The sequence below is a fragment of the Lacerta agilis genome, chromosome 15, assembly GCF_009819535.1.
Source record: "Lacerta agilis isolate rLacAgi1 chromosome 15, rLacAgi1.pri, whole genome shotgun sequence".
Taxonomy (NCBI): domain Eukaryota; kingdom Metazoa; phylum Chordata; class Lepidosauria; order Squamata; family Lacertidae; genus Lacerta; species Lacerta agilis.
The window spans coordinates 3,235,715-3,253,880 of NC_046326.1; the positions used below are offsets into that span (position 1 = coordinate 3,235,715).

Consider the following 18,166-nt stretch of genomic DNA (forward strand, 5'->3'; position numbering starts at 1 on the left):
GGTCTTTGAACTGTCTGGGATGAAGGCAGTGCCTGGATATAATAAAAATCAGTCATGGAATATGGTTTAATGCAAAGGCTCAACCTCAACCAGCATGAAGTAATTCTACAAATAAGGGCGCCGCTGCACATGAGCAGAGTGCATTGCTTTCTGTTACCCTGGAAAAACTAGTCTGCCCACAGAAAATATCTCCAGTTTGGAAAATCTGCTAAAGGGGTCCTCGTTGGATAAAATAATACCTATTTCTGCTCTGGCTGCAAGGCTCCAACAAAAACAACCCCCTTTATCCCCAGTGTATCTGAAGAAGTGCATGCACACGAAAGCTCATACCAAGAACAAACTCAGTTGGTCTCTAAGGTGCTACTGGAAAGAATTTTCGATTTTGTTTTAACCCCCCTTTAATTCAGCTGGAGTTACTTTGTCTGTCTCTGTATCTCTGTCTTTGCTGGGCAGGATGTAAAGCGCCAGCAGAAGTTGTCTCGGTTCTTTTCTTTTCTCCCCCCCCCCTCTCCCCCACCTCCTCCGCCCTCCAATTTGCCTGGTACGCGGCTCTCCTTTACTGCAATGCGTCAAAGCGAAGCTCCGAGATTTAGCCACGAGGCCGACGAGGTGACTCAGGGACGTCCCACGGAGACGCAGGTTTGCGAGAGGAGCGGCGGCGGTGCTCTGTGGCTGCTGGATTCCCCTGAGCTCCGGAAAGTAAGCCCTCCTCCCCTCAATTGTCTGCTGGAGCGTAGTCTATATTCATGAGCAGTTTAGGGACTCTACCGCAGCCCTTCAGAACTTCAGTCATTTTTCCTTTAAGAAACAAAAACCCGGCCGGCAAGGACGAAAGAACTTTCGCTGTCTTTCTAACACACTTTTATTGATTTACTTAACAGCCTTTCTAAACCAGTTTTTTAAGCTATTAAGCGGTATGCAGCAATATCCCATAAAAATTCAGTAAAACTGGATTAAAATGCAGGTATTTATTAATAGCAGGATGCAATTTTATGGGTCAGAGAAAGCCTTAATCAAAGATGTGGGTTGCATCCAATGCTAGGTCCATTAGAGTAGACTCATTGCAATTATTGACCATGACTAACATGTCCATTAGAGTGGGTCTACGCTAAGTAATCATTAATTGGATACAGCCCTGTGTTCTACAAGATGTTTGAATCAAGTGATGGTTGAACAATGTCCCCCATATCCCTTTAGATCCCTTGATCTTTACTTCCATTTGGAATAGTGAAGGCTTCATTGAACAATTCACAGAGATCTAGCAGCACATATAGTAAAAGCACCAAAGATACTGCAGGCAAAATATTGGAGATGTCATCCCTACTAGAATAGATGGGAAGTGGAGCTGAGCTTAGCAGTTATGGCAAAATTAATGAAGGGTTAAGATGTGGGAAGAGAAAGCAAAACTTGAATAATTTTAATGCAAATTGGATGTCATTTATTGATTTCTGTAGAATCAATTGTTTCTATCCCAAGGCTCAGCTCTGTTTCTCTATTTTTTAAAGTTAATGTTAAATTCAAAAATGTATGTGTTCTGTATTAATTTTCTTATAACCACCATCCTAAACATTATGTTATTCTTGGGATATTTAATGACTTAGGCTGCAGTCCCAACCCTACATTCTCAAACCCTAGAGTCATTTGTTGATAGTTGTTTCTCTTGTACTTTTACTGTTTCTTTAAACCAGGCATGTCCAACATCCGTTTCGGTTAAATCTGGCCCCTGTGGCAGTACATTTCCTGGGGTAAAATCCTAAAAAAAACTCAACAACCTCAACCCTAAAAAAAAGCTCAACAACTTTGGTCGGCCCTCACGGCCCTTCACTTCATCAAATCTGGCCCGCTTTGAATTAAATTAAATACTAGTAATGAAAAAGAAAAGGACCCCAAAAATATCTGAGCAGAATCCAGTGGGAAAGTTAGTCTGTTTGTTGCAACAAAAATAACAGTGAGTCCTGCAGTACCTTAAAGATTAACAAATCTAAAACTTAAGCATAAGCTTTCATGCATCTGATGAAATAGACTCGACATCCACAAAAGCTTATGCCACCTCGAATTTATTTAAAGTGCCATAAAGTTGAAGTTTTTGAACAGGATGTGTTCCCATTAGATAATCAGAGGTTTTATAAACACTCTCATTTCTTTCCCTTCTGTTTATTTGTACATTTCACCTTGACTTTTCCACTCCCTTAAAGGAGAGCAGTTTTGCAGGCTTCCATTATAAGCAGTCCATGGTCTTCCTGGCTGTAACACCAGCATCATAAGAAGTTGATTTAGCTGCACCAGTTATGTCTATGTCAATCACCCTTTACTCGGAATGAGGCAGTAATGCTAAGGAGGTAGAATTCTGCTCAGTGCTGAAGGTGAGGGATCATGCTTCTCCCCCCAACATGATAAATTAATTACCATAACAATTTGGTACTATGCTAATGTACTGCATGGAGGAAAGTGTTTTTCAGGTGTACAACAGAATTCATATGTATGTATGACTCTCTCTCTCTCTCTCTCTCTCTCTCTCTCTCTCTCTCTCTCTCTCTCTCTCACACACCACACACACACAGTAAAGTCTAAAGTGGTACAGTCCAGCTGCACCTTAATCATAGGAAATGAATGAAAGATAATTCAGCTATAGTCATAAACTTGGTGCTAAAACATCCCTAAATTTAAAAGTTCAGCTTCAAATTTGACCTTCTGGGGTTTAAACTGAGACTTTACCTTAAAGGTAAAAGACCCCTGACAGTTAAATCCAGTCGCAAACGACTCGGGGTTGCAGTGCTCATCTTGCTTTACTGGCCGAGGGAGCCGGCGTTTGTTCACAGACAGTTTTCCGGTCATGTGGCCAGCATGACTAAGCCACTTCTGGCAAAACCAGAGCAGCACACGGAAACGCCGTTTACCTTCCTACCAGAGCAGTACCTATCTACTTGCACTTTGACATGCTTTTGAACTGCTAGTTGGCAGGGGCTGGACTGAACAACGGGAGCTCACACCGTTGCAGGGATTCAAACCACCGAACTTCTGATCGGCAAGCCCAAGGCTCAGTGGTTTACACCACAGAGCCACCCGCATCTTAGTTCAGACCTAAAATGGTTTTTATTATTTATTTATTTTTGAAAAACGAACAAGGAAACCCCTAAATTGGTGTCTTAATCACGGGCATAGCCAGGTGGGTACGGGGGGGAGCTGCCCCCCCAAAATCAAGTAAATAAATAAATAGAAATAACTGCTCAACTCTGTTACAGATAACTTGGTTCTGCCCCAACATAATGCCTTCCCCCTAAAATAAATCCTGGCTATGCTCATGGTCTTAATACTCCAACAAAATGAGTGACTAGGCATGTGCAGAGTGCCTTCCTTTCAAATTCTTATTCTGAGTGCTTGCACACACATTAATATACCCTTGGCATAAATCCAATCATCTATTTCAAAAGTTAACACAAGTGTGATTAATCTGTGGCCCTAGGAGTTGGGTTTCATGCAGCCTAGTTTCAAAAGTCCTCTGCAACAAGCAATTTAAACCTCTGGCGAGACAGACAGTGCAGTGAAAGAGAGAGAGACTGCACCCACAATTAATAAGTGAGCCCTCGTAGATTGCCCTCGGAGGGACTGTGGCTCTCACCAGCTATAAACAGCAACAACAGTTCCCTGCATATGGGTGAAGACACTGCTCTTCAGCTAGTGGATTGGGACCTGCAGGAACAAGGGACTAAGATGCCACATCCCCAAACTTGTGTGGTGGAAAGGGAAACAATAGAAACTTAACGTTACTTCATCCTGTCACCGCACTCCTCTTACCTGCAATGGGGTAGGATGTCTGTTAAGCTCTCCAGCATTCCATTTTGAACTGAACTATGGACTTTTGTAACTTTCAAGGATTATTGTCTGTCTGATTTTCATCACTGTATTTGTTGAATCTGAGCAAGACTATGATGTGAGTAAACCTTGTATTTTTCCTGTTTACTTAAACAGTCTGAGTAATTTCTTTCTTAAGAGGGAAACATAAAGAGGGAGAAGATGACCCAAGTCTGCCTAAGAATCCTTGGATATCATAATTGTTGTAGAAAGCTATGCAACCTTGTCCCAAATAGCTTCTAATTATAAGCTATACATGGTGGTGATTTTTAACTCTGCTGAAATAGGTACTTGCATTCTCACACATGTGAAAGGAGAAAGGATAATTAATAAAATATCCTCTCCTTCTCATTAAAATCTATTCAATGGGGTCCACTTACTGGATCGCAACCTGAACCAAGGTGGGCTGCAACAGGAGAATGACCACCATACAAGCATATGGTAAAAGATTAAGAAATGGGTCCCCAAATAGATGTTTGGGTGAAAAGTGGGTCCTGGATCTGAAAAGACTGGAGATACCTAGTTTAATATATCTTTACCAGACTACATCAAATTAACCCAAGTGTTGGGCTTTTGGCCCTCCAGATGCTGATGAATCACAGTTCCCATCATCCATAGCCATTGGCAACACTTCTTGGGGCTGATGGGACTTGTAGTTCAGCAACATCCGGAGGGTCAAAGGTTCTCCATGCCTTCGCTACCACAAGACTACAAAGGAGGTAATGATTGTTATAATTTTTGGGGGGTGGGTAGTCTCCACATAACGCTAAATTTAGTAAAGGGGTAGAATTTAGCTGATTTTTGGAGTATGAAAGGAAGATACCAGGCCAGTGAAAAGTACAGGCTGGACCAGTTCTCCTGTTCAGGAGATCACTGATAGTGAAGCCATTAGCAACACAAGGAGCACTAAGTACTGAGCCATGCAAATACTCTCCTTCCCCTGGCTTGTGGAAGTGGACAAAAGCAGAAGAATTGAGAAGGGGGTGGCCAGGGGTAACACAGTGGTGTGTTGTTACCACATGAAGAAAGGTGTCCTTTTGAAACAGGACTGGTTTTCTGTAAGTGCTACTGGGAAGGAGGGGGAGGAAGTGGGCAGAATTCCATGTGGGGACTGAGGGGCAGCAGCCATGCTGGCTGGCTGGCTGGAGTGGTCTATTATAGAGACACAAGGCTGGTGCTTAGGATGCCTCTGAATCCAATGCTCTGCTCCTGGGAAGGACAAGCCCCTCTTGGGATGCAAATGCTGTGAAATGTCAGCACAGCACTAGCAGTAGCCCTCTAGTTTTGCAACCCAGTCCAGAAGCTGCCCTTTTGTTTCATTTCAGTGTGCAACTCACTCCTTCTCTGTATCCTGTGACGCCACTCTTTACAGTGAAATTTACAATGCATCAGGTGATGCGGGCCATTCTTCTGCCACAATAACTGTTAGCTTGAAAGATACCAAAAGATGCTGTTTGTGCTGGGCCAAGATTAACCCATTCAATTTACATGATCCATTTAACTGGGAATTACACGGACTGTACTAGTGAAGGTTCCTTAGATGTTAAGGAGGGTGTTATGTATTGGGTTTAACACGTTATGTTTCTAACCAATCGCAGAGCGTAGGTGGATGAAAGTTCTAATGGCAAGCTCTGTCAACTGTCAACTGCCAACTGGCAGTTCTTGTTGTTGGGCTTTCAGAGTGTGTTCTTGTTTTAATATGGGAGTGAGCTGTTGAATAAACAAAGTTATATTGGGCTTCTGACTTTTCCTGAATATTTAATACTGGCGACGAGGATGGGATGCTGGCCCTCCCGGTTTTGAGGCCTGCCACTCACAGTGAGCTTGAGTTGGAGGCCTGGATTTGAGGCCTGAGTTGGCACTGCAGCACCGCCCTGCCACTCATAGTGAGTGCGACATCCAGTCACGCTGGACTCTGCGGAGAACTCCGGTAGTGAAGAAGGGCCAGCAGCGCTTCGCAATCAACCAGCACACAAGCGACAGCTCAAGGTACGAAAATGGCCACTGGGCAGACTAGGCCACCACCAGACTTCGACTTGAGCCCCCCGAGCAATGGCCACAATGGCTCCGCCAAATAAAGAGCTATGTTCGGCTTCAAGGGTTTACTAGGGAAATTGATAAAGTAGATGTACTTCTCACTGTGCTGGGAAGTTCCGCCATCACTCTACTGGAAGGTCTGATGGCGCCCAGGGACATAGAGGCCTGCACTTTCGATGAGCTGACACAGGCTATGACAAGACACCTCGCGCCTCAGCCAACTAAGAACCACTGCCGCTACGACTTGGCGCACAGAGTGCAACAAGCGCAAGAGTCAGCGAGTGAATACATCGCCGCGCTCCGGGCAATTGCGATGTATTGCCAATTCACTGACATCGAGGAACGACTTCTCGAAAGATTCATCACTGGCGTGCGAGACAGCCGTCTCCGCCGCAAGCTGCTGGCAAAAGATGACATCACAATGATGGAAGCAATAAATATGGCCACAGCCTTTGAGAAGGATAACGCCCATGAGGCGGCCTACAGCCTACATGCCGAAGTGAGAACTCACCGCATACAGCGAGACCGGTCACCTTCAGTAGATTCCCACAATGGGGATGTCCACCGAGCTTCGGACAGATCCGACCGACACCACAGCTCTCAAGCTACGAGCACATTGTCGAACCAGCGATCATCTGACGCACCTCAAGGGACCTGCGCCAGCTGTGGAGAAAACCACGAGCGGCGGACATGTAGGTTTCAGAATGCCACATGTCGCCGCTGTGGGAAAACTGGGCACATTGGTCGAGTCTGCCGCTCCAAGACCTTCGGAGCACGACCCAAGCAACGTGTCCATGAGGCCTACATAGAGGAGGAGTTACAGTCCACCTCTTCAGCCAGGGTACTGCAACTTTCGTCCACCTACGCTCTGCAATTGGTTAGAATCATAACGTGTTAAACCCAATACATAACACTGCATGGTGACTGGACTCTCCGGTTAGCGGAGTTCTTATTGGCCCAACACACCACTCCAAGCGCAGTGACCGGCTGGAGCCCAGCGGAGTTGCTTATGGGAAGGAGGCTCACTACCCTCCTTGATCGTATGCACCCCGACCGGGCTCTTGAGCAATGGCCATCGACTGTGGTGCGGGGGGCTCCTAGAGGGTTCTTCCCGGGGGACACTGTGTACGTCCGGAACTATGGGCCCGGACAGGGTTGGGTCCCAGGTACCATTGCCCGCTGTACAGGTCCGGTCTCCTACGAGGTAGGGTTGGAGGGGGGTCTGGTTTGGAAGAGACACTTTGACCAGATCAGAACCAGGACACCTCTGAACAGGGAACTTCAAGCGGAACCAGAGTACAGAGAAATGGGTACTTTGGGAGAATCTGTGCCCAGGCCAGGGTGGGAACCAGATGGGTTGCCGGTGACCGAGTTACCCAGCAAGGTGACTTCAGGCTGGAGTCCTCAATGGTGCCATTGGCCATGACCCCTTCAGAGCTGGCCTCCCCACTTAGACCGCAGGTACCGGAGGAACCTCCTGGGTCACCCATTCGGGCACAGGAACCACGAGGGTCCCAGCGGGAGCGGAAAAGGCCAGCACACTTTGATGACTATGTTTGTTCCTTTTGTTAGGAAGTTGGGGGGAGGAGTGTTATGTATTGGGTTTAACACGTTATGATTCTAACCAATCGCAGAGCGTAGGTGGACGAAAGTTCTAATGGCAAGCTCTGTCAACTGTCAACTGCCAACTGGCAGTTCTTGTTGTTGGGCTTTCAGAGTGTGTTCTTGTTTTAATATGGGAGTGAGCTGTTGAATAAACAAAGTTATATTGGGCTTCTGACTTTTCCTGAATATTTAATAGAGGGATATGACCCTCCAGATGTTGTTGGACTCCCACTCCCATAAGCTCCAGCAATCAGCAAAGTCAATGGTTAGGAATAATGGTAGTCCAACAATGTTTGGAGAGCTACAAGTCCCCCACTCTTGAGGACTCCACATCTGTGCTCCACATCTGATTGGGATTACTCCACTCTCCAGGGAAAATGTGTGATTATTTCCTGCCTGCCTACTCTTAATGAGGACACCAGAGGTGTGATTTCCCTTTTCACTATTCTCTTCTACTCTACTCTACTCTGCAAAACTTTTGAGAGGAATCACTTTCAGTGTTATCCCAACACATCCTCTTCACCTCTTTTGTTTCATTATCTTGGCTCCAACCATTATTTTCCACCAGAGAAAGGCTTAAAGTTGCTCACTGTTGCATGTGGAAGTTCTTCAGGCAATAAATGAGATGCTCAAGCAAAGCTTCTCACAGCCTTGCTTCCTGAAGATGCCCAGGAGCATACGGGGGTGGGGTTGCCATCACTGAAATGGATGGATTTCACCATTCAGCATTGGTTTCTTCACCCTCAATGTGTTTAGTTTCAAAGGTAGCAATCAGACATGGGCTTACGTGGGAGTAAGTCCTACAAAACATGATGAGCCTTATTTCCAATCATTTATAGAATTGGCTGTAAACTTTTTGCAGTAAATTATGAATGGGAAATACTGAAGACACACCACAAAAAATTGTGTATGCAGCTTTGTTTTAACTTTATTGACTAGCTTGATTTCACAGACTTCATTGTTGTTATTATTGTTAGTCACCATCCAAGGTTTCCAGAACAACTTTGAAAGTAGCTTTGACATATATATATTTCCCCCCTTCCCTACTTGCTTCCTGCTTTTTAAAAATTTGATTTTTTAAATATAGGTATCTATTTGGGTTTGAATCAGCCAAATTGCACGTTGCTCTGGGACTCATTAGAAGACACCATGCTTAGTTTGGTAGCAGCCAGTGGGACACATGGCAAGCGTTGGGGTTCCTTTGCATCAAAAGGGGAGGGGGGAAACAGAGGCATAGAGACAATTAACTTCTTTAAACCTAAGAACATTAGGGGGATTTAAATACATGGCACAGCAATTTTAGCTCAGTCACTTAAACTATCTGGGAAACCTACATCCAAGTCTATATCAATCCTTCTTCTTCTCTTTAGGGGCTTCTTCTTCACCAGCATCCTCTTGTTCATCTTCACCTTCCTTTTTCTCTCCCTCGTCTGCTTCATCAGCAGCCTCTTCTTCTCCTCCCTCTTCTTCTTCTCCTTCCTCGCCTTCGCCGTCTTCCTCTTCTCCGTCACCCTCTTTAGATTCTTCTTCCGTGGCTCCTGGAAGAAAAGGTACAACAAAACAAAAAGATTGAATGGTTCACTGCAGCATGAAGTAGGCAGAGATGGCAATGGATGCTGTTTTATAGTCACTTGGAGAAGACCAGGAGTAAGCCCTGCTTGAAAGCATTTCATGGTAATACATTTCTCAACAAGAGAAGGCAAAGTCAGGGGGCAGAAGGCAAGACAGCAGCTGCCCCCCCCCCCCGCTCACTTCCTGGGCCTTCCCAACATGGGTAGTTCAGGCACCACAAGTAAATTCCCATGGGTAAATGCAGGAAAGTGTGGGGGGGTACCATGTCTTAGAGCAAATGTTCAGCTGTGCCCTGGCCTCGTCTCTTTGATTATACGAGAAGAGCAGGCAAGTAGCATAGTACATTATGGGTTGTAGCCAACGCTGATTCTGCTCCAAACAGACCCACTGAAGTCCACAGACACAGAATCACAGAATTATAGAATTGTACAGTTGGAAAGGACCCCAAGGGTCATCTAGTCCAACCCCCTGCAATGCAGGAATCTCAACTAAAGCAGCCATGACAGTTGGCCATCCAACCTCTGCTTAAAAACCCCCAGGAAGGAGAGTCCACCCACCTTCTGAAGGGGTTCATTCCACTGTGGAACAGCTCTTACTTTTGGATCAGTAGAAAGAGGGTGGGTTTAAATTCCAACAAGGGGAAACACTATTTTGTCGAGAAGGCGTGTGCTTTCAAGACAGTGTTTCTTGAAAATAAGTCAAAGTTTATGAAGAGCTTTTTTGGATTAGTCAGACATCCTGTGGAAGTGAGGTTCATTAATTCAGTGCATCCACTCTGAATAGCATTGGATACAACCCGATGCTTGCTCTACTTATTAATATGAATGAGAAGGTTCCTTTAAAACCCATTTCGTGTGCATCCCGGGATATACTATGCACCATGATGGAGAGTAAGGGGGTTCGTGCTTTACCTCAAGTTAGCAGAACATATTGGGCCAGCCCTGTTTCTGAGTCTTCAAAAGAGATTTTAAATTATTTTTCTGATTTTAGCTAATCTTGGATTCTTTGATTCTGCAAATAGTTCTGTTTAAATGGAATAATAATACACTGGAACCAACAACACCCTGCTCCATAATGGACACCATCTTGTTGCAGTAAATGGAACCAAGGCAAATCCAGATAAGAAACTTCAAATGTGCAAACTTCTGAGATTAACTTACTAGGTTTTTAAATAAATAATCCCTACACATCACACTATGTTTTTCATATCAGCAAAAGGCTGTCATTTTTAATATAAAAATCAGAAATCAATATCTACAGGCTAAAGCTCCTCTACTGGCTGCTGGGATCATCCTACTCTCGTGTAGGACCCTGGCAAAGACACATGCCTGATTGGCATGTTCTCTCCTTCCTGGTCGGATCGTTCGGGAGCTTCAAAAGCTTTCTTCAGCCCAAACATCACAGCGACTGATACCAAGAAGCATCACACACTTAAGGATCCGCAGAGTATTTGCAGTTTGTGTAACAGACCTCAGCATTATATTTACATATATACACTCAGAGCATTCTGCCTTAGCTCCTTCCTCTTTCTCATCAGACAGCAAAGAGAGAAAAGAAAAAAGACAACAGTCCCACTTCACGGAACACAGTTAACACAAACATCCTGTCTCTAATCTTACACCTTAATAACTGTTGATATATACTATTGTTGTACTGTGTAATTTTGGGTCTATGTACCACAATAAAGCTGTGTGTGTGATTTTTATAAAAAGCTGTGCCTTAATAAATAGGAAATGAATGACAGATAATTCAGCTATAAGTGTCATAATTTGGGGCTAAAACATCCCTCAATTTAGAAGTTCAGCCATTTCAAAATATGTGAACTCATTAAAATTTCAAATTCTGCTCTATTTGTTAGGGAAGGGAGAAAACAGAAACTGTACCTTCTTCCTCTCCTTCCCCTTCTCCCTCTCCCTCTCCTTCCCCTTCTTCTTTCTCCTCTTCCTCTCCGTCTGAAGGGGGGGACTCTTTGGCCTCTTCTACTTTGGGATGCTTCAATCGTCTCCTCCCTTCAATCTGTTCTTCTTGCACATGGCTGGAGTAATAGGCAGGGGAAGGAGCGGGCTGACATCAAGTAGGAACTGCTCTGCAAACCGCTGTAGGCCGACCTTCCAAAGGTGGAGCCGCTCTGCGTATAACCACTGCTAATACTTCCAACACTGTGAAACTAAGCCGGGTCCTCTTCACCTTCCAGAAGTTTCCTGGGGGAGGTGAAGGAAGAAGCACATGAGCATCAGGCACTTGGCATAATCAAAACCAAGATGGAAATTTATTAAAGGAGATTGCTATTAGACAATGATATCAGTCAATGGATGTACCATGAGTGAGTAAAATGCATGTATGCATACATACACACACACACACACACACACACACACACACACACACCAATCATATTTACATGTACAAACCAAAGAAGCAGCCCTGAGGTGATGGCTTCTGCTCTCAGAAAGAAAGCAGTCTGGGCCTAGCTGAAATAGAAGCGCCCATTTCAAGCTTGCCACGGTCTTCTGACATCATCAACAGATCTCTGTTCTCTACTTTTTTGCCTTCTACTCACCTTCCCTCGTCTTTTTAGTTTGTGACACTGAGGGCATGGCTCGATCTTCTATTTGTCTGAAACTATAATTTTATAAAATACATATATCTGCTGAGCTTCAGTTTCCAAAATGCACCTTTTGGGTGCCTTCCAACTACTCCCAGAGCCTGTCTGAGAGTCAAGAGGCTCCCATCTTCTCCAGCTGGTGCCATCTGTTGAGGAGCTATGCATGATCATCACCATCAAAGCTGAGCAACCGTTTCTTTGAGACAGGGTCTTCATCTGCTCAAAGAAACTGCAGATGACCAAGGTTGCACATGTATGTGGCATCCTTCGGGGGCAGGATTCATGATTCATGTCAGCTGAGGACTGACACTCAGATGTTCATTTTCACATGGGATCACCCTCACTAGATGGTTGTGATGGTGGTGAGGCTGCCTTCAAGGTTTAATGCACTTTCAATGGCCATGAAGCCTGGTCATGAAATCTATTTAGAAGCTTTGGCAATTTTTTAAATCTTCACTGGTCTGTGAAAGACTAATGCAGCTCACAGCTATACTGCTTGCCAAATTCCAACAGAAGTGTTAATTCTAAGTTTTCAGTGCAATCATATGTTAGAGATCAGTTAAAATTATTTATTTTGGAACTAGCTGAAGCAGAGAAACTGAACTAAATATTGCACTCCTGTTGTCAAGCCATTGCATGTGTAAAGGCCACCACCAATTTCAGCTGAAAGCACTTAAATAAAAAGCTGAATTAGGACCACAGTCTTCAACACAAAAATAAAAATAAAAACTACATTTATTTATTTATTTTTAGAAGGAGGGATAAATAAATCTGTGATTGCTGAACATTTTTCTGATATTACCTGTATGCTGCGATTTCAATGTCCAGAGCCATTTTCACGTTGAGAAGATCCTGATACTCCTTCAGATACCTAGCCATTTCACTCTTTGTAGTTCTCAGTTCATTTTCTAATTTGCTGACTGTATCCTGTTGGGAGCAAGGAAAGAGATAAGAGCACGAACTCATTCATTCTTGTAAAGTTCAGAGAAATGCCACCATTGGATGGGTCAGAGGCTACATTCTTCCTTGACAAAGGAGAGTGTTCCTCACATTCAGTGGTCCAGTCAATTTGTAATGCTTGAAATTTCAAAAGGTATCTGAAACTTCTAACTTTTTTCATGTAACCCATCACAAGCTTGTTTGCATTTCCATGAATTAAAAAAACCAAACAACTTCAGGAGGATTTGAAAAATAGGGTTGTATTTCTTCTAAGCCAGCCTATTCTGTATGCCCTGTGTGTAATGCTGAGTACATGCCATGTATTTAAAATAAAATGCTAAGTCCAGTGAAACTGGAACATTTGGTTTTATGATAGTTTTAACTTCGTTGCTTATAATGAGACAAAGGATGCAATGGGACTTACTTCTGAGTAAGTATGCTTAGGATTGTATTCTATGTATAGTTTTGATCCAAAAGCTGAAGCTTAATCAGTTTAGTTTGTGCTGCCTATTAAATTGTAGCAGTTATTGATCTGAATTAACTGGAGTATTTCTAATACTTTGTTTTATAACAGGGAGCATTTTATAAAAAAAAATTTCTCTCTATCCCTGCAGATATCATTGAATCATAGATAGAATCATAGAATTGTAGAGTTGGAAGGTACATCAATGGTCATCTAGTCCAACCTCCTGGAATGTAGGAATATATTGAACTGGGAATATATTGTATAGTTGCCAAAGGAGGGATTGAGTGAGGAGATTCATATCAGTTTTTCCACAGTTGATTTGAAAGGTGGTTTCCTCCCTCTTTTTTCATTTTGAGAACTTTCCATTTAAAAACAACAACAATGGAACTTACTATTTAATGTATTCTTAGCACTGTCCATTTATCTTTTTCTTTTTTTGCAAGGCACCACAAAGCAACAAGAATTAAAACAGAAGAACATTTAAGTCAGATGCTTTACAAGATTTTAAGTTCATTTGCTCTTGTTCTTACCAAACTTTGTTCAATAAATTATGGGGTGACCCTGAATTTAGGTCTTAGTGTAACAAGAAATTGCATTTAAAAAAAAAAATCTCTACCAACTCCAAAACCTCCCATACAGTTTGTTTAAAAATGAATTGAGCTAGATAAATTGGAATCTAGATTTAAGATTTTGATTCTGAATTATGCTTTATCACAAGGGACTAGATTTAGAATCAAGGGACTAGATTAGACTCAACCTCCAGTCATATGATGCTACAAAGATTATTTAGTTCAGTTTAAATATTAAAGACCCCAGGGAATAAATTGGCTTAAATCTAGATAGGTTTGTGTGGTATGTGGGGATACAGCTGGTGCCTTAGAATTTAAGAATAAAAGGGATAGATAACATTGTTACATGGCTAGGAATCTTGTATTGCAGCAAGCAGGCATTGATTTCAGACCCTGGTGTGCTGGACAGCTCCCAGGTTAAACTGGGTGGGGCAGAAGTGGAGGCGGATGTTGGTGCATCCTCCAGCAGATGTTGGTGCATTGCACCATTACCTACTTGGAGGCTGCTGCCACATTTTTGTTGGGATCAGAAAACCTAGCTCTTTGTTTAGGACAAGAGACAAGAATTATACTGGCAAAAGTGACAGCTAATACACAATAATGCCTACTGTTACATATGGTGGAAAGGGCCTGTTTCTTTCTCCTTAGATGTGTCATGTGGTAACCTGATAAAGGGCACATATTTGATTCAAAGGGTGTTGTGATGAGACTGACTGTTAATTACCCCTGCCACTTTCTCAGAACCTCCTAAAGACCCAAACAAGCAGCCTAATTCACAATCTAAGCAGAATTTAAACAGATATATGACATTTGTGTTCACTATGACATAACCCAACTCCCAAGTAAGTGCTTATGGGACTGCACAGATGAATCTCATGAAAATCCATGAGGTTGGTCAATGTTTTCTAAAATCATTTTCCTGGAAGCATGGTCCATTAAAACCACGTACCCAAGCAAACTACTTTCCACTTTGCATTATAATAGGCTAAAACCCATGCATCTTGAGCTGTGGATTAGGGGGGTATTCTAGACCACCCTCCATTGGTTTCAGCAGAATTTACTTAAGAGTCACAGTCAAATTACATGTTTGCACGGGAGAGAAAAATGGGTGTGCAAAGTAGATAGTTGGCAACCTCGTGCCACACATGGAGAAACATCATTTTTTCCTGCCCAATCATAAAGTTCCAAAAGATCTCAATCTGACTGAACCTCCATATTGATGAGAGGGAGGGGGGTGGAGAAATGCCACAATACAAAATTGCTTGGTAAATAAAAATTGGGGATGGGGTGCAGGGAGAGAAACCACGCTAATATCTATTCATTAGCAAGCACACATGCCACATGGACTGTTATTAAGAGCACTGTGCTATTTATACGCATTTTCTAGCTGAACAAGTTCTGGGGCTGAGTCACTTCAAGCCTGTGTCCTCGGGGGTCCCGAACACTCTACCTTAAATGAGAAGTTGCCACTTGGAAGTAAGCGCCATTGATGGCATCGGAAGTGGCTTCCCAGTCAGCGCTTAAGAAGTCTGTCAAGTCAGAGTGGGTCTGCCTTGTGCAGCAGAAATGTCTGCTGCAGACACACCCACTGTTTCCTCTGGCAAACAGAAAACACATCATTACACCCACCTTGGACCCTATTATTGGATAGCAGCTACCCAAGCCCAAGTACAAAGGTGTTAAAAGACACACACAAATGTGCTTTTCAAAGTCTGAAAGCAGTGTGTCCATGCTGGAGAAGGGAAAGTTAACCCTTTTCCCCTCTGCTTTTTTCTCTAATAAAAATCCTGCCACCCATCTTGGGGGCAGGGAGGTATATGCACACTCATGGCTGCATATAGCATAGAGACACTCTTTCATACAAAGGAAACAGAGCAGGGTGGGTGGGTGTGCCAGCGGTAGCTTCTCCCCACTCAGTTGCAGAGGAGAGAATACCTCCTCCGATGGGCAAGGTAGGGTGGGTGGCTGCTATCATTAGGCAGTGAGGTAGTTGCCCCAGGCAGCTGATTTTGAGGTGTCATGAAAGGGCAGCAAACTGATAGTTATTAATCATGCACTCCAATGCAGATCTACTCAGTGAGTATAGGACTGCTGTTGTACTTCGTTTCCTTCTGGAAGTGGGGAGAGAAGGACACCATTTGCTGCTCTGCCTTGGACAGCAAAAAAAAAAAAAGTGTTTTGGATTGTCTCCTCTCATCCATGCTCTCTCCACCCTTGTGTCTGGTTGCAAAGGAAATGCACTCAACAAAAACTCCACCAGCTTTCTTTAAAGATATAATTGGAAACCTGTGGCCCTCCAGTTTGTTGCACTCCACTTCTCATCAGCCCCAGCCAATGAAGCTGGTGGGCTCTGGAAGAGCACATGCTCCCCTTCCCTGGGTTGGATGTGCCACCAGGACCTACAAATCCCCAGCACTCAGCCATTAAAGCTCAGTGGGTGACCTGGACCAGTCTCCAGCGCTTTGCCTTAACCCTACCTCACAGGGCTAAAATGGGGGGGGGGGGCTCCTTGGAAGAATGGTGGGGGTGTCAGTGCAATAAAAGGATAAAGACCCACCTGGAGAGAGTTGATGTCGGCGTTCTGCTTTTCCTCTAGCTCCTGCAGCTGCTTCTCGAGGGCTTCGTTCATGCCACGGGTGGCTTCAATCTCCAGCGTCTTGGCCTTGAGGAGGCGCCGGCTCTCGGAGACCTCGTCCTTGGCGGCGCGGGCGGCATCGGTGTTCTTGGCGGCGCTCTCGGTGAGGACGGTGAAGCGGCTGCGGAACCACTCTTCGGCGTTCTGCATGTTGCGGGCCGCCAGCTTCTCGTACTGGGCGCGGATGTCGCGCAGGGCGGAGGAGAGGTCCGGCTTGGCCGAGACGTCCATCTCGACGGAGAGGTGAGCGTACTGGATCTGGGCCTGGAGCTCGGCCAGCTCTTCCTCGTGCACCTTCTTGAGGAAAGCCAGCTCGTCTAGGAGGCTGTCGATGCGCTTCTCCAGCTCGGCGCGGGCCAGCGCTGCCTCGTCGGCGCCTTTGCGCACCTCCAGGAGGCGGGCCTCGGCGTCTTCGCGGCTGAGGATCTCCTCCTCGTAGCGTGCCTGCATGGCCCGCAGGGTCTCCTCCAGGCTCTCGCGCTCGCCCTGCATCGCCTGCTTCTCATGGGTGGCCTCCTCGGTGGCCAGGCGCAGCTCGCGGATCTCTTGCTCGTAAAGCGCGCGGAACCTCGACGGCTCGGAGTGCTTCTGCCGCAGCACCAGCAGCTCGGCTTCCAGCACCTTGTTCTGCTGCTCCAGTTCGTGGACGCGCTCGATGAAGCAGGCGAAGCGGTCGTTCAGGTCCTGCAGCTGAGCCTTCTCCTGGCTCCGGATGGTCTTCAGGTCGTTGCTGATCGCCGCCACCTGAGTCAGATCCAAGCTGTCCACCGAGGGCAGCAAGGAAGAGGAGGACGACGTGTAGCTCCGGCGCACCGACAGCGACGAGACGGGCGCCGAGAGACTCGAATAAGTGGAGCGAGCCATCCCATAGCCGCCGCCGCCGCTGCTGCTCCGAGCGCTGGACAGATGCATCCGGGAGCTGTCCACGTAGCGCCGCTTGTACGACGGGAAGTAAGTCTCGTAGCCGTAGGTGCTCATGGTGTCTGCTGCCGCTCGGGCGCTGCGAGAAGGGGAGGAAGAGGAAGAGAAGATGCCGCCGTCTAACAGAAGGGGAGAGAGAGGCTGCTCTGAGGACGGCTGCTCGCGCTCGCTCCTATTTATACCGCCGGGGAGGCTGTGACGCAGCTACGACGGCTCCAAGGACGGAGTGCCAAAGGAGCAGAGCGAGGCTCTCTGCGCAAAGGGAAGGCGCGCAGGCGGAGCCAGCCCTTGCCTTTTCCGGCCCGAGTATTTCCCGAGGAACGACTGGGCCCACCCCCTTCTCTTTTAGCCACGCCCAGTTCGCAACCCGTCACGTCTTTTGTCCTGCTCTTTCTTTAAAGATATAATTTCACTGTTGCTATTACCTGCAATAAAGTGTTGCAGTGCAGAGCACGACTGTCCCGGGTTCTAGCCAGCCGCGCCCTTTCCCTGGACTTTCCTCCCACCCATCCCCCCACCCCGTACGCCCGTTATTGGACCCAACAGTTAGCTTTATGAACCGACTTTGCATGCTCAGGCCTCGCCTCGCTAAGGTTTTTGGGGGGTCGGGGTCGGGGTCGACTTCCCCGGAATGATGTTCTGCACTTAAACAAAATGTAGAGGTTCCCCCTTGTCCGTGAGTGGTGCCATTTTGGCCACATAAGGATTAAAACTCTGGGTTTCTATTCTCATTACATTTTTATGTTGATAAAACCCCAACTAAACATTTATCCCACCCCCAACACAGCAATAGTTAATTAATTAATTAATTAATTGCCATAGATTAAAAACTATTTTAAAACATTTAAAGTGTAACCTGTATTTTCCCAAGGTTCTAAAGTTTGTTTGGATACTAACTACAAAAATGATATTCCTTCCATTAGCTTTGTTGTTGTTGTTGTTTGTTTAATTTTCATTTTTTATGT

The 18,166-nt window shown here is 45.2% G+C and overlaps 1 protein-coding gene across 1 annotated transcript; it reads right to left on the reverse strand.

Moving 5' to 3' along the window:
• Positions 1-8,397: 8,397 nt before the first annotated feature.
• On the reverse strand, positions 8,398-17,356 carry NEFL (neurofilament light). Its single transcript, XM_033171965.1, is given in 5 exon segments — positions 8,398-9,032; positions 10,950-11,118; positions 11,120-11,267; positions 12,474-12,598; positions 16,203-17,356. Coding segments are annotated over 5 exon segments (1,689 nt in total). The 5' UTR covers positions 17,259-17,356; the 3' UTR covers positions 8,398-8,841.
• Positions 17,357-18,166: the final 810 nt, after the last annotated feature.